Source organism: Apis florea, unplaced genomic scaffold, assembly GCF_048593485.1.
Source record: "Apis florea isolate Af1SG1 unplaced genomic scaffold, ASM4859348v1 contig_3203_pilon, whole genome shotgun sequence".
NCBI lineage: Eukaryota > Metazoa > Arthropoda > Insecta > Hymenoptera > Apidae > Apis > Apis florea.
In genome coordinates, this window is record NW_028256723.1 from 6,776,447 (window position 1) to 6,799,941 (window position 23,495).

The window sequence follows — 23,495 nt, forward strand, 5'->3', positions numbered from 1 at the left end:
TTCCTTCCTTCCTTCCTTCCTTTCTTTCTTCTTTTTTTCCCAACTGTTTTCGTTCTCGAATCGTCCAGCCGTTTCAGCAAAGTTTTTTAAACGCCCAACGACCTTTCAACGTGTATAAATGGCCATTGCGTTTCTTTCTTTCTTTCTTTCTTTCTTTAACCAAGCAACCGTATAAAGAGCAACGTTTATTTCGACCGATTTCTCGAGAGTTTAATCGTTGCGCAAATACAAATACAAGCAAAATAGAGAATATAGAGTTTGCAAGATATTTTTTGCAGAGAGGTGAAAAAAATTGTGTCGTGTTTCAGGTGGTATAGCGTCATGTATAAGAAATTTTCGAACCGACTTTCTGGAGGAGTGGCCAACTCCCGGCACGGGGCCCCATTTCGACACCTCGATGCAGTCGAATTTCACCGGTTTGGTGGGGAAAACCGTGCATCTAGTGTGCAAAGTGAAAAATCTCGGGAATCGTACGGTGAGTCTTTTCTCACTTTTTTTTCTTTTTTCCTTTCTTTTCTTTTCTTACTCCTCGAATGAAACCGAGAGCATCCTTCGTCACAAATACTTTCCATCTTATTTATACAAATTAAATAATTGGAAATTATTAACAGAATCGGTCGAATTATTATTTCCTCGGCATTCATTTCGTTTTATAATTTCAATCAAAAAGAAAAATCTGTTTACGAAGCAAGAAATTATCAATTGATACTACAAAGTGATCAATTGGATGGATCGGATGTTAATCTCTGATAAACTCGATTCGAAAAGGTGAAAATTTCGAGCTCTGCGCGCGCTCTTCGGTTCGGTTCGGTTCGAAGCAAAAACAAACGAGGCACGGTTTCAAAGGAGGTTATTAACAATCGGTGACTGAGGCAGGCTAAGAAAGCATCTGTTTGATACACGATAATGGTGGTCTTCGTTAATGGGCATACAGGGACCGCAAGCTAATCAACAAGCAGTTCGACTTCGGCTTACTTACCTCGATGGAAGCAATTTCAATGGCGAGGCCGCGTCTTACGTGACACCCTGCTGCGGTTCACAGACCGCTCGAAACACGGTTTAAGATGCCTCCACGATTCAATCGTGGGGCACAAAAGCCGCCCTGGCATACACAATTCCTTTCATTCCAGACTCCCCCTCCCTCTGTCTCCCTTTCGCTTTAAAAGGAGGGAGAATTAATAAACCAATTTGCTGGAGTCAAATAAAAGAAATTTCGCTCCTTCGAAATTAATAATAATTCGATAATATACATAATAGGCGAGATTAAATCCACTGTATGAGTCACTTTTTCCAACGAATATTCAAATAAAATCTCTTCATCGAGAAACATCGTTCGTTTTCACTGCCTTTGATTATGCGTTAAGATATCGAGGCGAAAAAAAAAAGAAAAAGAAAAGAAAAGAAAAGAAAAGGAACGAAATTACAATTGTAATTTCGAGTGGAACGTTGTTCAGAAACATTTCCATTTTTGATATCGTTGATGGCACTGGCGAATTAGAAACGTACACACACACACACACACACACACACACACACACACACACACACACACACACACACACACACACACACACACACACACACACACACACACACACACACACACACACACACACACACACACACACACACACACACACACACACACACACACACAGAGAGAGAGAGAGAGAGAGAGAGAGAGAGAGAGAGAGAGAGAGAGAGAGAGAGAGAGAGAGAGAGAGATGGGGGGAGGGGGAGAGGGAGAGGGGAGGGGGAGAGAGAGAGAGAGAGAGAGAGAGAGAGAGAGAGAGAGAGAGAGAGAGAGAGAGAGAGAGAGAGAGAGAGAGAGAGAGAGGTGATAAAGATAACGATGAACGCATGATAATGAAGGAATCGACGAACAACGCTAATGACAGCGATAAATAAATTGCTGTACACTTCTGTACCTCTTGCGCGAAAACTAATGCGCGTGTAAAATAAACGCGGAAGCGAACATGAATATTAACGATTTCCAGAAAACGTGTTGTATATGTGTGTATATATATATATGTGAATTTTTTTTTTGAAAAGTTAATTTTAAAAGTCCATTAGAAGCTTAATTAGAAATCCATTACTCTCAATTATGAGTATCATTTTATCTTTAATAAACATGGAATAAATAACGTGTAATTTCGTAATACGTAATACGTTTGCAAAGAAAGAACGTATACTTTATTAGCATAATGATGATGAACGTTTAATCTTTTTTCTAACGATACGAATCGATGAAAAGTGTAAATTAATACACGGATCTGGATTATCCTATATATAATAAACAGTCTCGAGGATTATTATCTCGATTATTATCCTTGTTGCATTTTTGATTAAAGAAAAAAAAGAATTTTAAAATTCACTCGCAGATGCTCGATTTTAAGATGGTCGAAAAAAAGAATCGACAATTTAAAAGGAAAGGGAGGGGGAGAGAAAAGGAAAGAAATTTAAAGCGTTGTTAAACATCTATCGTCGTTGAAATTCCTGCTGGATTACAACGTGACGCGACAAAACGTTCAGAGATCATTACACAGTAGCATGTTTCTCCTCGAATATCAGGAAAGTGCCACGTATACGTTAGGAACACGTATGTACGCGAGGAGAATGTATGCACACACACACACACGCGCGCGCGCCCAGTAAAGGATAGAAGACTCCCTTTTATCCGGACAAAGATCACCCGAGTCCTTATTTCCTCGAGATCTATCCACCTCCCCCCACCCCGCCAATCCCATTTTCCCCGCTGTCTACTTTCACGGTAAGAGGCAGGGTAATCCCTGGGAGCGTCAATGGAAACGGAAGTCGTGAGACGAGCATCCAACAATGACATATTCCCTCAGTGGGAACGCGGCAACGTCGCAAGATTCGACGTTTTCCATCGATCGTTTCTTCCCTTTAATCAAAATCACGATACAAGTCATTCTTTGCTCGCGAAAAGTTTCGAAAAAATTTGTCGTCAAGATTCGAGAGAAAACTTTAAAGGAGAGGCACGAACGATAATCGTTCACAGAAATTCGCGTCGCATCCTAGGTAGGTTTTCCTCTAGAATTTTTAAATTTCACCTCGACCACCTGTTACGTACTTAATTAATCGGAGCACGTAAAAATCATATTCCGATTCATCGGAATCCGGGGATACTTGATTTGGGATAAGGAATATATTTCACACAAATTTCAACGTACTCACTGGAATAGTTGCCAATTTCTCCACCGCAACAAGTTACCCAACTGTTTATCCTTCGCTTAATTCCTCGTCGAGACAATATATATATATATATATAACATAAATTTCATAAAAATTCTATCGATCGATAGATTGTCACTACTATAATTTCCAATTAAATTTCTCGTGTCAAAGAAAACACATAGAATGATCCCAATTTGAAAACAAAGATCACGATCGCCCTTTAATCTGTGAATAAATTTCGAAGAAATTTCATCTACACCTATTTTCTGGAACGAGAGCTGATAATTTCTAATTGGAACATGTTTGGCTTGATTAATTCGACTCTCCCCTTTGAAAATAAATTCGATCGATTCTTCGTATCTACGTGGATAAGAATCGTAAAGGATAACGAAAAAGGATAGCTCATTTTGATGGGCTCCTTTCCACTTATCTTCAACTTTGGTCAACGCATCCACGATTCCTGCATCGGGATATACGCGCATAGATTTTGGTTGAATCTCGCGAAACAATACCGCGGCTAATGCCGATGATACACCAGCGCCATCTCGGAAATTCTCGCGGATGGAAGGTTGATAGCGGCCCACCTAGGACAATACCCAGGTCTCCATGGTGACGTCACACTCTTGCCTCGAGTGACACCCTCGTTATATGGGGAAATGGAACTGGTGGTGATGATGCGCGGAAAGGAAATACCCTCGAAACGATCCTCCATGTGATCCTCGCCTTCCTCGCCTTTCTCTCCCTCTGATTCCAACATTCCACTTGATTCCGCATCCAGTTTACTTACGTACGTCCGTCTTCGTCTCTTTTTTTCTTTTATTTTGATATCTCGATTTATCAGTAAACGAAATCATTGATAATTGTTCAAAGGTTGCTGAAAATTTTATTTCGCCGTTTGATTGTTCGTTAAAAAATTATTATATCAAATTTATTTGTTTGTTCTAAAAATTTTATATAAAAAAAATATCGTTTCGAGGAAATAGTTTAGATCAATTTTAATCAGATTTATTGTTAGAAGATTAAGAAAACTAGACTTCGATTATAACGTAAATTAATTGATCAAATTGAAACGAGTCATTTAATTTCGAGAATCGAGAGATAAAAATTTAATTCCTCGTTTCGTCATTTATACTGAAGACTGTTTATACTGAAGTTTGAAATAATCAATTGTATATAAAAAAATATCAGTACATTTACTTTCATCGAGGGATTCCTCAACATTGCAATATAAGCTACTGCTGTATAGTTCTCGCTTTTTCGCCGTCTCGCTCTATCTAATATAAACTTAAAATCCTTATAACTCGTTAATTAACGGATACATGTATACATGAATGATAAACACCCTGTATATAGGATTAAATCAATAATTTTTTCCGATAAACAACACTCATCAAATAAAATCTTTGCAACATTGTTCAAGGATTGTGTCTTTCCTTAATAAAATCGCTTATATAATTGACGCAATTAATTATTCCTTCTCAAAAATAAGAAATTGATAATTTAATCGTTGGACGAAACACAATTTTCAATTTCAACACTCGTTAACGTTCACGCTTCAGGGGAAACAGGATCGAATTTCGCGAGGCAAACCGTTTAGAACCAGTAATTTTCGAGAAACCCTCTATTCTTCATACCATAGATTCTCAATCCATTTCGATTCCTCTCTTATTATTATTGTTATTATTATTATTATTATTATTATTACGTCACAAAGACCTCTCCCCCCTCCCCCTCATTAGCAATCGCTCGAAAATTTTATCGCAGAAATTCAATCCGTCGTACGAGATCGTTCGAGATCGAGTAATATTAATTATATTACTCGATTTTCCTTTCGTCGTCCGTTTGACCGTTCCTCGAACGACAATTAAGGCCATCGCTGCGCACGATTCCAAGCACTCGGCGTAATTACGTCCACGGTTTCATCGGCGATGATATCGCCGCCAGCTTTAATCGATTTAAACGTATCGTTAAAGCGCGGATACGTATACGCAGTGTATGACACGTGCCGTGATCGAGATCCCCCCTTTTTTTTCCCTCGTCGATTCGAGAGAGAAAGAGAGAGAGAGAGAGAGAGAGAGAGAGAGAGAGAGAGAGAGTGAAGTAAAATTGAAAATCCTATTTTCTCCTCCCGACAATTTAAAAGGGTGTTAAGACGTTTGGATAAATGATACATACCCTCGTCAATCCTACTTGAGGAAAATTATTATACAAGTAAGGCTCATTGTGGACGGCGTACTTAAACTCTAAGAAACATCAACTTCGTGATGGATAAATTTTGTCATTGGTTCGAGCTACACAGAGAGAAAGAGAGAGAGAGGAATATTGTTTGTGGACGGCGTACTTAAACTCTAAGAAACATCACCAACTTCGTGATGGATAAATTTTGACATTGGTTCGAGCTCTGCACAGAGAGAAAGAGAGAGAGAGAGAGAGAGAGAGAGAGAGAGAGAGAGAGAGAGAGAGAAAGGAATATCGTTTGTTTTTATGGCAGTTAGTTTATCGTTTTTGGTTTCAGGTTTCCTGGGTGAGGCATCGAGACATACATCTGTTGACTGTCGGCCGTTACACGTACACGAGCGACCAACGGTTCGAGGCGTTGCACCTCCCCCACGCCGAGGAATGGACGTTGAGGATACGTTATCCGCAGCGCAAGGATTCCGGGATCTACGAGTGCCAAATATCAACGACACCGCCCATCGGCCATCCCGTTTACCTGACTATAGTCGGTAAGAGAGAATCTTTTCAAACGAAGATGGAAAACTTTATTTCCCTCGAAGTCGAGGAGAAGTTTTTTTTTCTCGAAAGAAAGGACTATCATCCGTTAAACTCTTGAGAACGAGCTTGAGTTGGTTAGAGTTGGTTGGTAGAGTTTCAAAATGTAGAAATGGATTTATAAGAATTTTTGAACCGCGTTAGAAAAAATAACTTTCCAAGTGCAACTATTTCAAACTATTTTGATATCTCCTTTCTCCTTTTCTCCAGTTTTTCTATTCGCGTCTTCGAGAGCAGCCGTTCCTCAAATTTTGAAGTCCTCCGCTTTTCAACAAGTATCAAAGCGTATGAAATCTCGTCACGCTCGATTAAATTAATTTCCTTGTCAAGGAATTTTCATATCCGGGGAATTAGTCGAAAGCGTTTAATATCTCACCAATAATTTAATCAGTTGGCCAATACGAGCTCCTTCCACCTTTGATACTTTTATCAAAACGTAACAATTCGTACGATAATAAAACTTATCATAAATTAATATATAAATCTTTTATGAAATTCGACGAAAGCAACGAGTCTGGCTGCTCGTTTTTCGATCGTCGATAAAGAAGAAAAGAAGTTTAAAGAGGAAAAACAATTTGCAGGGAGACTGGTTTGCAAAGGGCACGCTTTCGCCATTCGAGAAACGATCTTTCGAATATTTTTTTAAAATGGGAGGAAAAAAAACTACCTTTTACTTTCCCCACCTTCACGCGTAAAAAGAGCCTTTGTGAAAAAATTCAAAATTCGAGAGCGCGCGCAAAGTAGTAGAGGAGAGGAGGCTTTGAAGCGAAATTAACCGGTCGAGCGATATTCTTTCCATCCGCGTAAATACATTTAAGGAGAGATATTTAGAAGGAGAAAAGCTGAAGTAACCCGATACGAAATAGAAGAGAAGGGAATAGCAGCGTATTTTTCGATCGACGCGTTTGAAATTCGGTTAGAAGATAAATGTGTATGTAGGGAGGGGGATTAATCGAGGATACGCGGAAGATTTCACGCGAGCGTTACAAAGGCGGGTTTGAAACGAGGCCGTCCGCGAGCTCGTATATCCTCGCCGTTAATGACTGGTCCGATATCCTCCTCACCTTCTCGTATATTAAACGAGAGAGGGAGAGAGAGAGAGAGAGATCTTATCGCGCTGACTTGACCTGAAAACGCTTCGCCAACGAAACGCTTCCGCTTTCGTATTTCTCTCGCATCGTTCGATCCTTTTTCGATATCTCGTTTTAAAAATATTTTTCTTTCGATTCGAAATTCGAAAAAAAAAAAAATATATATATATTTTCACATTCCTCGAGTCGTCGTTTCAATTTAAAACGAAAATGTTAAAAATGCTTCGAGAAAAAATACTTATTTATATATATATATATATATAAGGCTCAAACTATATTAAAAAGTAAAATTAAACGAAAATAGCTAGGAATAAAAGTTGCTTAGCGTGAACTTTTGATATTTTAATTGTAGGTGATGAATAATTTTTATTTATATAGGAATGGATGATAAAAAATTTGTTGGTCCATTATTTAAAATGCGTGGGATGCAAAGGAAAAGAAATACATATGTATAAAAGAATTCTTTGAGCGATCAAAGTTGTAAAAATCGAGATACACAATAGATAGATATCAAAAGATAAATAAATAATATTGATACTCGTTATAATTTCAATTATTATTGTAATTTTCGTATAATAATCGTCAAGGATATTTTATTTTCGCATCTCCGCTGTTATTCGATTAATTCATACATGTTTTCACTTGCCTTGTTCACTCCCCTGTTGTGTATGTTTACGTTAAAGAGATAACAAAAATAACGCCCGTAAATGTGCTCACATCTTTTTTCTTTTTTTTTTTTTTTGTACAATATTAAAAATATTGATTTTCATAAAGTATTTAAAAATCATCCCGATAAAAAACATCCACTTTTTCAAATAATCATCGTCATTTTTTTATTCGAAACACATTTTATTTTAAAAATTATTGGCACACTTTTATACATAAAAGAATTCTTGATCAAAGTTATAAGAACACAAAAGTAAAAAAATGATGTTGAAATGATATCATCGTTGTAATTCCGATTATTATTATTATAATTCTTATCATCGACGATCAGAATTTAGATATTGTTTTTCGTTGTTGTCGAATTGAAACGAATCCGCCAAAAAAAAGGAAAAAAAAAAAAAAAAACTTCGTTTCAGAACCGATCACCATCATCATAGGAGCGCCCGATCTGTACGTCAACAAGGGTAGCACGATCAACTTAACCTGCGTGGTGAAGTACGCCCCGGAACCACCGCCCATGATGATCTGGAGTCACAACAGCGAGGTGAGCAATTCCCTCGAGTGAGAGAGAGAGGCAGGGAGGGGGCTTCCCCTTCCTTGCGCGTTCGATTCGAAATTTAACGACACGCGAGGACGCTCGCGATTCGTCGAGGATGGCACGTGGTAGGGCTCGTGCCGCTAGTTAATTCGGTGCTGTTCGTTTTTCGCTTCGTTCTCCTTGCTCGAAGGAGGAGGCCATTCTCTCTTCGCGAAACGGAATAGTTTCTGTCTTCCCTCCTGTTTTTTTACAGGCCGGTGCGAGAATCCACCGTGGACGATGTTTTCTATGTATAAATAAATGAGAAAGCTTTGAGGAAATGATTGCGAAATTGTTTTCTCTCTCTCTCTCTCTCTCTCTTTTTGTTCTTTCTTTGAGAAAGAAAGCGTGCACGCGTTCCATCCATCGAAAATCGGGAAAAGTTACTAAACGGCTAATCTTCGATCGATCGATCGATTTTTTTTTCCACGCCCTTTCGCCCAATTTCCATCCGTTCCATTTCGTGGAGAAAGGAATTTTTTTTAATCGAGAATTTCAGCTCTTTTTTTTTTTTTTTTTCGAACTTTTTCGAGAACGAGTGTGTATACAAACGAACGTAATTTCTTGATAACAATTCATCTTCGAGTTTTGGATATTGAATTTATTTAAGAGAAGGGCCCGCATCAAGTAAGTCCTTTGACCGGGAGTCAAGTTTAAGATTATTTTCCGCAATTACTTCCGAAAAACAATGAATATTATAGGAATAAAGAGAAACACACAGTGTATTGTTGTTATTAACATTAAATTTAACTTAATTTACGTTGATGTCGCGACGGTGGCGTTCGTTCAAAGGATTAATTTCAACGAACGCGACGCATTAACGTCACAACAACAACAATAACAACAGTTCACAGTTTCACGGTGGTTCGTAAAGCGCGGCTCAAAAAAAAAAAAAAAAAGAAAAAAAAATCAAGCTGTTCAAATTATATCACGAAACATTGCAGTTCCCCCGGCCGGGTAAGGAAATAAATCCCGAGGTAAATAAATCGCGAAATAAAAAAAAGAGAGAGAGAAAGAGAAAGGAAAAAAGTAGGTCAACGTATTATATTTGTGTAAAAAAAAAAAAAAAAAAAACTCTCGTATTTCTTCTCCTTCAAACGGATCCTGTTGTTGTGGATTCTATTAAATTTGCTGATTGAAGGGTAAATACGATTCACTTGTACGATCCCCTCCCCCTCTCCTCTCTGCACAAACGTACGCCAGCGTTAAATAACATTTTTTTCAACGTCAAATCGAATAAAAAAAAAAAAAAGGCAAAAAAAAAAAAAACCGTATATCTCCATTCAACGAATGCAACGCGATTTTATATCTTAATTCCACGGTTTACAAGTGTCTCCCTTCACTGAAATCATCCTGTACAATTTTTTCCCCTTCCGGGGAGAGGGTTAATCCGGCGGATTTAATCCAGAGAGGAGAGGAGGGGAAGGAAAGAGAGACCCTTCTTCCTTCGTCTCACCGAAAGGTTTTCACCAGGATGGCCGCGCGAATCGAAGAATTCATTTATAGAGCTAGTCGGTGTAACTCTTAAAACTCTTTATTTTTAAAACCGGTTGTATTTCATCGATCCGTTCGATAAAAAGAACGAAGGAAAAACGGTTGAAGGTTTGAAAGGTGTGTATGGTATTACTCGAGAGGGGGATTGACAGGGAGGGTGGGGGGAGAAGAGGAAATGGGACGAGAAAAGTAAAGATGTTTTTATCTCTCGGTGCAGGTAATTAACTTCGACTCGCCGCGAGGTGGTATCAGCCTGGTGACGGAGAAAGGGCCCGAGACGACGAGCCGTTTAATGATCCAGAAAGCGGTGATGACCGACTCTGGGATCTACACCTGCGAGCCGAGCAACGCGAATCCGAGCAGGATTAAGGTGCACGTTGTTGACGGTGAGCTGAACGTGAAACGTTTTTCTAATCCTATAACGCTATAACCGCGAGAGTTTATTTTAATCTCTCGTTCCGTGCGTGACGAAAACGCGTCGAATTGAATTCCTCTGCTATCGAAGAAGTAAAAAGAAAAAAAAAAAAAAAAAAAGGAATCGACGCGAAAATGTATCGTGCGCGGGATGGGGAGACCACGAATGTTTAAACCGTGGTTCGACGCGATTTAAAAACCGAGAGTCTCGAAGCGAATTCTCCCGCCGGCGGATATCGAGTTTCAAGTACAAAAGATAGTTGGAAAAATGTTGGCGCGAGATGCATCTCGAGATCCAAAAATGATTGCGTGCATATCGATGACAATGCTTGTACTGAATTTTCGAATGCTCGAAAGGAAAATCGAATAAAAAAGAAAACTCTCATCTTTCTTGGTGGGAAAAAAAATGCATAGGACGATTGTATGATTCTTCTTCCGCGTCAACGCGGAATGAAAAAAGAAAGGAAAAAAAATCTTTCCACGATGCGATCGTATTATCATAGAAGAGAAAATTTCACGACGCATATGCTACCTATCGTGTGTATAATATACACGTGGGAAATCGTATATCGCGTAGAGAGTTGAAAATCTACGTGACGCGTGCGTTCACGTCGGCCGCCGTGGAATAAGAAATCTTTCCCTCGTCGAATAAAAAAAAAATCTTTCCACTATGCGATCGTATACGTCGATGAATATCACAGAAGAGAAAATTTCATGAGACGTACGTCGTCTGTCATGTTAATAAATATAGAGAAATCGTCATTACGCGTATGTCACGTGATTCGCCATAGAATAGGAAATCCCTATAACACGTCAACCGAATAAGAGATCCCCATAATCATCGTGACAAAATAGAAAAATCCTCGTGATACAATCCTCGTGTGCATCAACTAGCATAGAATAAAAAATTCTCATGATCCGGTCACGTGTGCTTCGCCACAGAGTAGAAAATTTGCACGACGCATACGTCTATGTCGATAAAATAGAAAATTCCCCATGACGCGTACATTCACGTCACCCGCCATAGAGTAAGAAATCGCCCGCCATAATAACCGCCCGGTATAAGACGGAAAAATCCAGAGTAGGAACCGGAATAGGAAACCCATGCATTTGTATCGCCACGAAGAAGAAAACTTGTCGCGTAAAATTTTTCACGTCACCCGTCATAGTGTAAAAAAATCCCCACGACAATCATCGTAATATAGAAAAATGCTCGTGTCGCGATCCTCGTGCGAGTCACTAGCCCAGAATAGAAAATATCATACATACGTCACAAGTAGAAGAAAATCTGCACGACGTCCACGCCAACCGCCATGGAACAAGAAACGAAGCACGCTATCCTCGAGTATGCGTCAACCAATATAGAAGTAGGAAATCCCATGATCCGATCGTGTATCGTCATGGAATCAAAAAATCCTCCACGATTGTCGTAAAATAGAAAAATCCTCGTATGTGCGTCAACTAAGCATAGAATAAGAAATTCTCATGATCCGATCATACGTACATTGCCATAGAAAATCTGCACGACGCCGTGGAAACAGGAATTCCCCCATGACGCGTGCGTCCACGTCTCCCGCCACGGAGTGAGAAATCCCTCGTTACAACCGCCATAAAATAAGCGGTAATCCACGCGATACGATCCACTCGTGCTCGTCGACCAGTGGAAAAATATCCGCGCGACGCGTACATCCGCACTGTGAAAACCCCTCTCTGCTGAAACTCGTCCGATCTTTCTCCATCCTTTCCTTTCTCCATCATCTTTCTTCCTCCTCGTTGATCGAATTTCGTTTTTTTTCTCTTCTCTCGCCCCTCCCCTCTCTTCGTCCCAAAGACGAAAGAGATGATGCGCGCCAGAGAATCGACGTTTCGTCCGGATCGATGCGAGCAAAGAGTTGAAGGCTGTGAGGGAGGAGAGAGAGGCTGGAGGGGAAGTCGACCGTTTAGAATTTAAAAATTCGTAAAGAGGCGCGACCGTCGACACGAGTCTCGACGAGTGGATACGAAGGCGCGAAGTTGACACGGTTTGTGCCGACTCGAGTATAGCAAGGTGGAGGGGGAGAAACGAGTTTAAACGCGTCGCGCGGTTTCACGTTTCATCGTGCTTTCGGTTTCACGCTCTCTCTCTCTCTCTCGAACAAAACATTTTTATAAAACGAAACGTTGGCATTTCAAACTTACTTTTATTCTATTTTTTTTTTTTTTTTCCCTCCTCCTCCAAAAAAGGAATAGAAATTTTACGGACAGATCGTACGAACTCTCCTTTCTCATTCGGTAAATTATCAACGGTCGCAGCTTATCGACCTGGGACGGCTGAAAACGGGCGATGGTGGATAATTCGAAATAAGTTAAGCCCGAGTTTCCGGCGTGTTATTTATCAACTTCAAGCGTTAATTGCTCGGTAGAATGGGCCGCGATACACCCCTTTACCCGACGCGAATGCAGATCGATGCGACACGACGTCGGCCGGTGTGCAACGGCCGGTGATTTATCACCGTCATCGCGAACGTGTCCGCTCCCTTGTTCTTTCTCTTAATCGTTCGCCGCTCTCGAAATCGACCCGGCCCCCGCTCCTCTTGTCTTCTCCGCCGGGCGGAGAAATTTCGCGCGCGAATTTTGAAATCGTGACTCGGACGAGAATGTCGTTCGAACATTCTGTTGAATACACGATGATGATAATTAATTGAATTGAACATGAAATGAATTAACGGAGGGGAAACGATTGTGTGTTGCAGAGGAAAGGCCGGCCGCTATGCATCACGGAGATGGAAGTTCGTCGTACGCCGAGACACTGCCAATGTGTTTTGTAATTTTAATAGTAGCCAACGTAATATTTGTATAAGGGGGTTAATTAGGTGAATGAAGGTAATAAAGGGGAGGATTTTTAACCGGGTTTTTTAGCGCGGTTTCGACAACAATGATTCGCGGTCAACACTCGATCGATAACACTCGCATTTGGGTATAAATATTTGCGCAGGGTAAAAAAAAAAAAAAAAACCGGTTAATTACCTTTACATTTACAATTTCAATTTCCGTGACCAAAGAGTTTTCGATATATCAGCACGGCACAATAATCGATAAGAGCGTAGTATTTTGTTAAGATATTATCATCAAGAGCGGCGAATAACGTACCGAATAACGTCAAAAATTTATTGTATTATTTGTAAATAAATTTATTGTATGTACATATCAATAAAAACGATTGTCTTTACCTTTTTTTTTTTTTTTTTGACTTCTCTTTCTCTAAATATGTTATCGAGGAGGTACAAATATTATATATATATATGTATATATGGATATATCTTTGCCGAATTGTCCAAAAAGTTAGCCCGAAAATAACGCGAAAAATTTTCTTCTTTTTTTTTTTTTTTTTTTTTCATCGTTTCCCAATCTCATCCCAAATTGTTATTTCATAAATTATTTAAAGAAAAATACCTTATGCGGGGACGATTTTCATCGTATAAATGGCAAATTATTCGATACAAAAAAAAAAAAAAAAAAAAAAAAAAAGATTGGTTGATAACGGTATATGTGTATATATTATAATAAAACTACTAAAAAAGAATTCGTTTCTATCGCACTATCTAGAATAGAACGAAAGAAGAAATCGGAGGTAGAAAAAAAAAAAGAAAAGAAAAAAAAGTGGACTTTACTTTTCAGCTCCCACGACCACGTTTTCAGTCGAAGAAACGATGACATGGCGACGACATGGCTAACGACACCGTCGATTACTTTTATCTCTCGTTGTGTTCTCGTGCGTCGATTAACGAGCACGGTACAACTCGCATACCCCGCATGTACACGCGAAATCCGGTTAAAAACGGAAGAGAAAATCGTTGTTCAACGAGATATATATATATATATATACTCTCTCGACCGACCGAGAAATTTCTTATCCTCCAACGACGACGAAATTTGCCAAGTTGAGAATATAACGCGTTGAACGCGATCCCTTTCTTCCGGGAAGAGAGAATTCCACCTCCTCCTCCTCCTCCTCCTCCTCCTCCTCTTTCAACCGGTCGGGCACAAAGGTTGAACGCGTGCGCCTGAACCAGAACCGTTTCCGATGTTCGACCTTCCCCGCGAAAAACTGGGTCGTCCCGACTTTAAAACGACTGTTTCCCCGTATCGAGGTTGCAGAGTTCACCGTCCCCTTTATTCGCTTAAAGTTGGAAAAGGCGATTTCTCGTGGCCGGATAAACGATCGGCCGAACGCATCGGCGGTAACGACGGGAATATCAGTTGGCCGCTGTACACCGAGCCGTGTTCAAATAGTCGATAAAATCGACTATTTTCGGCTCCCTTAGGCGTGGAATCATCGGGGGGGCGGTCCACGCGCGTTGCTGCTGCGTTTGCTGTTGTTGTTGCGACTTCGCCCAGCCGTTCTTCTTTTTCTTATCTCGTTTCCGCGGATGCTCGACTAGCGTTATCGATTTGCCGAACACGAAGAGGCAGGGGCCGAGATAAGGTCGGAAATCGGGTATATTTTGTTTGTAGATCAGGCTGAAACCGCCCGTGTCCGCTTCTGGATTCAATGGCACGTCCATCACCACTGAAACCAATTGTATGATTAGCCTCATTCTTCTCGCGAAACGAGAATCTATCGAGAGAAAAATTCTATTAAAATTAGAAAAACTTTGAATCGCTATAACTCCGAACGTAATGATTTCTGGCGAACGAACGACAGGTCGTTAGAATCGTGGAACTTTGCGCTTTAAAATGCTTTTTGATTCATCTCGATATGACTTTCGATTGTCGAGATATCGTCGTGTAAAGAGAAGGGTAATTTTTAATCGTTTCGCTTAAACCTGATGTAAATTCTATTAAAATTAGAAAAACTTTGAATCGCTATAACTCCGAACGTAATGATTTCTGGCGAACGAACGACAGATCGTTAGAATCGTGGAACTTTGCGCTTTAAAATGCTTTTTGATTCATCTCGATATGACTTTCGATTATCGAGATATCGTCGTGTAAAGAGAAGGGTAATTTTTAATCGTTTCGCTTAAACCTGATGTAAATTCTATTAAAATTAGAAAAACTTTGAATCGCTATAACTCCGAACGTAATGATTTCTGGCGAACGAACGACAGATCGTTAGAATCGTGGAACTTTGCACTTTAAAACGCTTTTTGATTCATCTCGATACAACTTTCGATTGTCGAGATATCGTCGTGTAAAGAGAAGGGTAATTTTTAATCGTTTACCATCGGATCTATCGCTCGCACGCCTCGTCTCGCTGACCTATCTTAACACGAACGCGATTCCTGGAAAAACGTATTTATATATATTTTCATAGGTCACCGAGTCTCGTTCGTGACCTTCGCGCGAGTAGAGAATTGGAAACTTTGAATCTTTATATCTCGGTAACCGATCGAGATATCGAGATAATTCAAAAAGCGACTTAAAGGGCATGGTTTCCTCTATTTTCTGGATAATTTTTAAGTGACGAAATTTCTTCATCAAGTTTCTCCTCTTTGAAGCATAGAAGATCTCGTCTCTCCGATTGTAACGTTTCTAACAAATGTTGTTTAATCGAAACACGGGGACTCGAGTACCAATCAATATCAGACTAGTTTCGAAAGCCCGTTCGAGTATTCGCAAGAAGAACGAAATATATCGTCCCGTTGACTTGTCCCGGCCACTATCCCCGCAAACTTTCATCCACGTACTCTCGGTTTCTGACAACTTGCTTCCGCCTATAATCTCGCGCCCTATAGAATCGTGATTTGCTAACCTTTCACCAAGCTTTCGAGAACATTGGAATAGAGGCGTTTCGTATTTCTCGAGCTGGGCGGGTGCATCCGGGGATTCGTGTTGATCTCGATTAACCAGACCGAGAGATCCTCCATCACCATAAAATCGGCTCCGTACAGCTCGAAGCTGCACCTCCGCCTGTCCATATGCTCTTGGGAGGCCAGCATCGTGAGAATTATCGCCTCCGACATTTTTGGATATATATTTTCGTAATACGGCTCCCCGCTAAGCCCTAAGTTTTGCCTGCGAAGAACGAAGATTAATTTATATCAACGCTTGTTAAATTTCTTTTTAAGATTACTTTTTAAAACTCCTTGAAAGCTTTTCGTAGACTTTAGACACAGAGGAATTATTCTTAATATATAAGAATAAAATTTATGATTTTACATAAATTTCGATATATTATTCCTCGTGAAAATAATGGAGAGACGAGAAAAGCGATTCGGTCTCCGGAAGAACTTTCGAATAAAACGCCATCAAGCGTGACGAACGAATAAAAAAGAAAAGAAAAAAAAAACCCAGAGACTTACACTTCGACTACAACGAACAGAGATTTACTTTAAATATTCGTTCAGCTTCTCGCAGTCCCATCCTTGATCACGAATCGTTTTTACGACTTCCTCCTGATTTCCTCCACGTTTCCTTCGCCTTCTCCTCTCCTCGTCGTACTTCTCCTGAATTGCGGTATTGCAGATATGAATCGCCTCGTGATAGGTGGAGAAAGTGTAGGGTTTCGAGCTGAATCGAAGGAGCCCCTCCCTGGAATATAAGGAAAAGTAAGTAAGGGAAAATTCATTCAGAACTCCACCAAGGGAGACACCTTCGAGGGGATGAAATTTCGTTTACATTCTGATTTTAACATCATCGTCTAAGCTAATTTTTGAAACGGAACGATCGGAAATATCGTATCGCAATTACTTGAATATCCATATGGTGAGTGGAAATGTGTTGGTGACCAGGAACCACTGTCTTATATCAAATTTCGTATCGTGGACCAGCAGAGGATGTTCTGAAATTAAATGATCGGGGAAAAATTGCACTTCGAGATCGATCGAACAATCGATTCTTTTTCCCATTATACTTACCGATATACTTCTGAACGATGAAGTAATCCTTGGGCCGACTTTTTATCTTGCGGAATATATCCTTCAAGTTGTGAGATATGCTGATCCCGGTACCGCAACAAAGTTCGCTCGGTTTCAAAATCCACATGTTCCTCATCCCGTTCAGCTCGTATTGCGGGTCGACATCTTTCAATTTCGCCAATATCGAATTCGCCATGTCCACGTATTTCTTATACGTATAATTATGCAATAACATTATCAACATATTTATATTTATACAAATATATAAAAAAATTAATACATTTAACTTTAAATTATAAATTGTTATATAATTATATATATATATATATACATATAATTTTTAAATAAATAAAAAGTTAATTATACATATTTAATTATATATAATTAAATATATTTAACTTTAAATTATTAATTGCTATATAAATTTATATATATTAATTTAAATAAATAAAAAGCGAATTATATATAATTAATTATTAATATAAATATAAATAATTATAAAAATCTAAAAAATTAATATATTTAACTTTAAATATAATTATATAATTATATATATTAATTTAAATAATTAATATATTGAGTTCAAAAGTGAATTATAATTAATATAACTATATTAATTAATTTAAATGAATAATACATCAAGTTTAAAAGTGAATTATATATAATTAATTGTCAATATATATGTATTATATAACAATATTATTAATATATTTATTTATATATGAATCTTAAAAAAAAAAAAAAAATTAAACGATTTTTCTAAGAAAGTGGGAAGAGAAAGCGTACTTGTATCTGATCCTGATACTTGTCGGTGGTCTCGATCCCAGCGCCCTCGTGCACAGCCGCCATGTAATCCTCGAGAAAGGAGTTCCACTCCTCCTCCGTGAACTCGGTGACGATATCCTCGTCGATGTCCTGGTGATTCTCGCACGCGATGAACTCCTCGCAACGCTTCATCGCGAACTCGAGCCGGTTGATGAGGTGGTCGCACATGTTGCAGCAACTCTGCTCGCAGCAGCCCTGCACCTTCTCGACGAACCACTTCAGCAGGCCCGCAGCGGCTGTCAGCCGGAAATCCTCGAGGAATATTTTCGGCTCCCTGCTCAGGTTGTAACTCCTTGGGAAGAGGACCGAGGACACGTCCTTCTCGTACAACCAGTGAGCGTCCTCCAGCAAACGAGCCATTCCTAGCTACACACGCATTTTTCGTTATTCCGAATTTCGATATTCATCTGACTTTTGATTTTGAAATGAATTTTGATTTGAGACGAGAATGATGTTTGTCGTAGTACAACCTTGGACGTGTAGACGGAAGGCTTTTGATATCTGTTGAGGACCGTGGTGCTGCTTAGGCCGCGATGCCAATCGACGAAGTCGTTCCGGCAGTCCCATATAAAGTCTGGCGATTTGTGACGTAGCAGAGCGAAAATTATCGCCCTCTCGTTCAAAGAGCCGTCCGGCTGGGTTAGATCGCCCAATGATTTAGCCTCCAAGCTTGCCACGCTGCCTAAAAAAAAAAAAGGATATCGATGGTTCGGTTTAAAAATCGACCGAGCATAAATTACGAACTATTATTTACGTTATTACGAGAGTATAAGATATGCAGGATGTTTATAAAAATGTGGGACACCTTTGGATTCTAGACATCGAAACGATGAAAAAAGTTCATATACATATATGTCCGATAAGGGTTAATTAACGAGTTATAAGGATTTTAAGTTTATACTGGATAGAACGAGACGGCGAAAGAGCGAGAACGCTGAGCTTGCAGTGCCGTATTGTAATGTCGCTTGCGTAGCGGAACCCCTCGATGAAAATATGTTGATACAATTGATTGTTTCAAATGAATTTCAATATAAATATCGTGTAATGTAGCTATGCAGCAATATTTACCATTTAAAAAAAAATTTTGCAATTGTGCAAATTGAAATCTATGTAATTAGTTATTTAACAGAAGCTTTAACCTCAGACTAAAATTAGAGTAAATTTCACATTATTTGGAATTATATGATGATTGTACGATATCTCATTTAAAATCATAAATGAATCGTTGCATTTTATTCAACTTATCGAAATCCATAGAAGCAAGTCGAAACACACTTCTACAAGATTAGAAAAGATTTTATAAACACCCTGTATATATACCGTCAATATTTTTAATTAAAGAGAGTAGAATTTTAAAAAAGAGAAAAAGATTTAATTAAGAAACGGCGGGGAAACTAACCGTAAGGTAAATTTCTCGTTTTTGTTGCCTCGTATTTTTGCACCCAACCTCTCTTCTCCAGAGCTTCCTTCAATTTCGGTAATTCGCCCCGTATCAAAAATATTTTGTGTCTCTGGAACATTACATTGGATCTTGAAAGAAAACGCTCAAAAGAAAACACTACTTTGATGAACGATTAATTCCCAAAATAATATCCCAATTCTTCCAATTCTTTAAAACGCAGGTTTAAATTTTCGTCAACTTTTAATATATATATATATATATATATACCTTGATGGCTTTAACGACTTTCGTTTTAATTTTCCGATAGCGTTCCTTCTTCTCCCACTTAACTTTACAACAGTCCTCGTCTTTGCCAACCACGGCGCTCCTGTAGCTCTCGCCCATGACGTCCAAGTTAATATCGAATATGTCCCGGGGGCAGCACGAGCACGTGTCCATGTACGATTTCGGGAACGAGTTGCAATCGAGTTGTGGCAGGCTGTTAACCATGCAGATCTCGGTTTCAGTTTCCGAGGATGTCCATTTCGTGCACATCTTCGTCCAATCGACCCTATTGTACGGATTTACCGGGCTCTCCTTCTTTTCCAGGATGAAAGAAGCGCTATAGATCTTATCATCGTTTATCATGTAATCCGTCACGCCCGCCGAGGACTCTTTCGTACTCTTGGTATCTCTTGAACGTGAAACATTTTAACATTTATTATTACGATATTATTACCCTCTTTCTAGCTTTTTATTTTTTTAGAAGAAAAAAAGAAAGGAGGTTCGAGCAAGGTTTGTAAACCGCAGTTTTTAAACCACGTACTTTGAATCGAATGGTATATCCATGGTCGCTTCGAAAATTATTTTATTATCATGTCCTGCGAAAAGTATCTACGATTAATTAACGGTGATTCAGGAATTTTTCTAAGAGAGAGAGAGAGAGAGAGAGAAAGAGAGGTGGAACGATACAAATATTTGTCGACTTTCTTACAGTTTAAACGCCTCGTGGATGAAGCGAGAAAGGGTATATCGATCAATCTGCTTGTTTAACCCGGCCTCCTTATTGTCCGGCGAGCTTAATCGCCTAAGTAATTAACCTTTTATGCAACGAAACTTTGGAGAAACTGGTTTTTTGCCCTTTATATTCAAGAATCAAGCGTTAATTTAAACACTTTTACTCTATGTACTATCCTTCCTTTTTTTTTTTTTTTTTTTTTGAAATTCACGAAAGAAAATTCACAATACCTGAATTATTATAAAAGAAGAAGAAAAAAAGTTCTTGCTTCGTTATCTTTCAAAAGGAAAGTTATCTTTCTTTTATATATATATATATATATATATATCAGACTATAGATGGCTCTAATCTCTCTTTCTAAAGGGGACAAATAATGAAACTGTATCGATATTTAATTGTAACCACCATCGAGATATATATTCCTCTTGACACGGTCATTTACATATGTGTAAATTTAATTATTCTGAAAATAATTAATTTATTATTATGATACTGTGAAATGACACAAAGGTAGATTAATAGAAATTTGTAATATAATAAATTTGTTTGCGAATAGTTAGACACATTATTCTCCCCTCGTGTCGTTTACTTTCGTAATGTGAAATGAATATGATTTCACATGTTGTTCAAAAGTGAAAATTATATCGTTTACATACGAAACGTGAAACGATTCGTAAACGAGTAATAAAATCCAAATATTCATTGGATTAAGGGAAGGTGCGGGGGAGAAGGGAGGGAATGATTTTTGATCTTTAAATGAACGATGCGTGATAATAACGTGAACGCGTGTTAAAAAATTTTGCCTTACATATATCATATAACACGCCCAAGGTGTTATACTTGCCTATACATTTATTCTCATTTGCGGTAATGGAGACGAACAGGATTCAAAAATATAACCTTCATTTCATTTCGTTCGAAAATTCTTATTATCTATCCTCCTTCAATAAGCGATAAACAACAGCGTGGAAATTTTTGAAAAGGGATTTTCTGCTTGCTCTATTCCCGTACAAATGTGTGCGCAGCCGGCGAGAAATGGTCTTGTTAAATTTTTACAATTTTTGACCGTATGTTCGGCTTCATTGATTTTTTTTTTTTTTTTTTTTAATCGTGATCTCGTCACTTTTTAACCCGTTTGTGGAATTTTTCGTGACAGATCAATCCATTTAATCCAAGGTTAAACTCGAAAATTTATTTCATGATTCTTCTATTCCAAATGTTTTTGATGTCTATTATTAGCTATGGATTTTTTTTTTCAATGTGTCAAATGTCAGACATGTTGCATTTACCCGATCCTCCTTTTTTTCTTTTTTCCCTCTCTATCCGCCTTACGTCTACGCATATACGTGGCTTGTACCAAGGCACTAAATAATTCACACGCAATTTTCTAACCTAAGCAATAACATTGTAACATCACGCTACGTGTGTATAAAAAGTCAAACAAGTGGAGAAGAACAAAAATTTCGACGATGTGTGTAAGTGACGCGGAATTTACATCGAATATTACGTGAAATATACTCGTGTGTGCATATGTCTCTCTGTGTATATCGCAAAACGTGTACGTGTGTGTATACACATATTATATACATATAGAAAACGATGTCCACGAATACGAGGTGTTCCTCGATATATATATATATAGAGTGAAATATTTTGTGTATCGATATCGACTGACTGCGGCAAACTTCAGTGTACACCGTCAGTGCTACGTGCGTTCAGCGAAGCCTTCGCGCGTTCTTTCTGCTCGTTTCGTGATAAAATAATAATTTTAAATGTTGAATCAAAGTGATCGAGAAAAATTTATAGTTATACTCGTGCATTTATCGATAAAGATTACCGATAAAATACGAATAGAGAATATTTCGAGATTTTAAACGAATGAACACGAGAAACTTTTTCGCGTATTCGTTTTCGATCGAGTGTGTCGAGTGCAATTCGATAAGGGCCCGTAAATTTCACACATTCGTCTAACATTTCGTTGCGGCCCTATTAAAATCCAGGCTGAATTCAATACCGAATAATTTTACTCGCCGCATATATCGCTCGTAAATTTAAAACGACCTTTTCACGACTCGCTCTTCTCTTTTAATGTCGATAAAAATTAACCGTATCGATTTATTAAAACACGATATAATCGTTTGGAAAATTTATGTAACGTTATTACACGTCTTGTCTTTTCACGAATGAGTATTTCAATTTTTCAAATTTCGAGGCGTATCGTTTACATTTACATAATATGAAAAAAAAAAAAAAAAAAAAAAAAGGCGAGATATTGCAAATGTAAATGAGCATGAACGATTTACAGAAGCGCAATAAAAATGTGACGTTCGTTTGTCGAAAATGCAAATCGTGCATCCGGTTAATGTTATCCGAAAATCTGTTGTGTTTTACTCGAATTGCAAGAGGAAGGATAAAATCGCGTCAGCGAAACGTGCCTTTCGATCCGACTTGCCGCACAAGCGAACGAGTTAACTAGCTAAGTAACCGCGCCCACTGAACTCTCTAATCACCAAAGGCACCAGAAATGCTTTTAAACTTTCCATCCACAATTATCTTCCTCGCATAGAAACCCCTTATTAGACCTTCCATTATTCTAATTATGGAAGGGCCGTCTGAAATATATCGATTAAAGTTAAGAAGGTTAAGTGGTCGAGAAGACCAAGAATTCGAGTCTCTATTCTCCCCGACTCGGCTCGCTCTTCCTCGTTTCCTTTCCATTCTTAATTTCTAGTTCTTTTCAATTTAGAATGTTTATCGTCGGTTCCGTGAACGAAGTGACATCTATGAATTTATGGGGATAAAAATGTCGATGACGATGCAATTTCGGAGGAAAAAGGAAATAATTGGATTCCAACATTTTTTTTTTTTTTTTTTAGTTTTTTAGTAAAAATTTGCATAAATAATCATAAATAATGTAATACTGAGAAAAGGTATTTCTCATCGTTTTACTCGCGATGTACTTGTGTCGTAAATCGAATTATTCGAATTCACTTTGATGAATTATTCATTTTTCTACTGTTTCATCCTTTTTTTTTTTTTTCTTTGCCCATTAAAATTCCATTGAGGAAAATTTGCATAAGATACTATGCATAAACCAAATAAATTATTCGTTTTATATTCGAATATGATGAGACTAGTATTTCTTCGTTCAAAATAATTATTTCGACGTACTCGTTAGTACATGATCTACGCGTATTTATCCACATTGATGTTGCAAAAA

General features: G+C 38.4%; 3 protein-coding genes across 7 annotated transcripts in view; 2 read left to right on the plus strand and 1 right to left on the minus strand.

Moving 5' to 3' along the window:
• Nucleotides 1-13,420, plus strand: part of LOC100863787 (zwei Ig domain protein zig-8-like) — a 119,910-nt gene extending 106,490 nt beyond the window's left edge. For all 4 annotated transcript variants that reach the window (XM_086910747.1, XM_086910750.1, XM_086910748.1 and 1 more), the window contains exons 2-6: nucleotides 309-475; nucleotides 5,714-5,924; nucleotides 8,144-8,271; nucleotides 10,016-10,184; nucleotides 12,945-13,420. In XM_086910747.1, the coding sequence (XP_086766873.1) occupies nucleotides 309-475; nucleotides 5,714-5,924; nucleotides 8,144-8,271; nucleotides 10,016-10,184; nucleotides 12,945-13,051 (782 nt within the window). In that variant the 3' untranslated portion in view covers nucleotides 13,052-13,420. The remainder of the gene's footprint in view (nucleotides 1-308; nucleotides 476-5,713; nucleotides 5,925-8,143; nucleotides 8,272-10,015; nucleotides 10,185-12,944) is intronic.
• LOC100864589 (tubulin glycylase 3A) lies at nucleotides 13,346-21,991 on the minus strand. Of its 2 annotated transcripts, XM_086910737.1 has the most exons (13): nucleotides 21,120-21,991; nucleotides 20,506-20,738; nucleotides 20,252-20,397; nucleotides 20,084-20,138; nucleotides 19,546-19,951; nucleotides 19,276-19,387; nucleotides 18,347-18,558; nucleotides 17,838-18,242; nucleotides 17,052-17,259; nucleotides 16,885-16,975; nucleotides 16,525-16,725; nucleotides 15,947-16,209; nucleotides 13,346-14,761 (listed from the first exon to the last, which is right to left on the minus strand). In XM_086910737.1, exons 4-13 carry the CDS (start codon nucleotides 20,104-20,106, stop codon nucleotides 14,448-14,450), a joined length of 2,235 nt encoding a protein of 744 aa, XP_086766863.1. In that variant the 5' UTR covers nucleotides 20,107-20,138; nucleotides 20,252-20,397; nucleotides 20,506-20,738; nucleotides 21,120-21,991; the 3' UTR covers nucleotides 13,346-14,447. The 2 variants fall into 2 exon arrangements, with proteins under 2 accessions (XP_086766863.1, XP_086766864.1); XM_086910738.1 differs by lacking the exons at nucleotides 20,084-20,138; nucleotides 20,252-20,397.
• Nucleotides 21,964-23,495, plus strand: part of LOC100864706 (lysosomal acid glucosylceramidase) — a 36,539-nt gene continuing 35,007 nt past the window's right edge. The window contains exon 1 of the mRNA XM_086910742.1: nucleotides 21,964-22,320. The gene's annotated coding sequence lies outside the window, so the exon portion shown is untranslated. The remainder of the gene's footprint in view (nucleotides 22,321-23,495) is intronic.

Excerpts from the sequence above, each read along its gene's own strand:
- LOC100864589 (XM_086910737.1), bottom strand. The coding sequence starts at position 20,106 with ATGGATATACCATTCGATTCAAA. Across the intron at positions 16,976-17,051 it reads CATCGTTCAGAAGTATATCG|AACATCCTCTGCTGGTCCAC; the intron begins GTAAGTATAATG and ends ATTTAATTTCAG. Across the intron at positions 14,762-15,946 it reads TCTCGAAAGCTTGGTGAAAG|TGGTGATGGACGTGCCATTG; the intron begins GTTAGCAAATCA and ends AATTGGTTTCAG.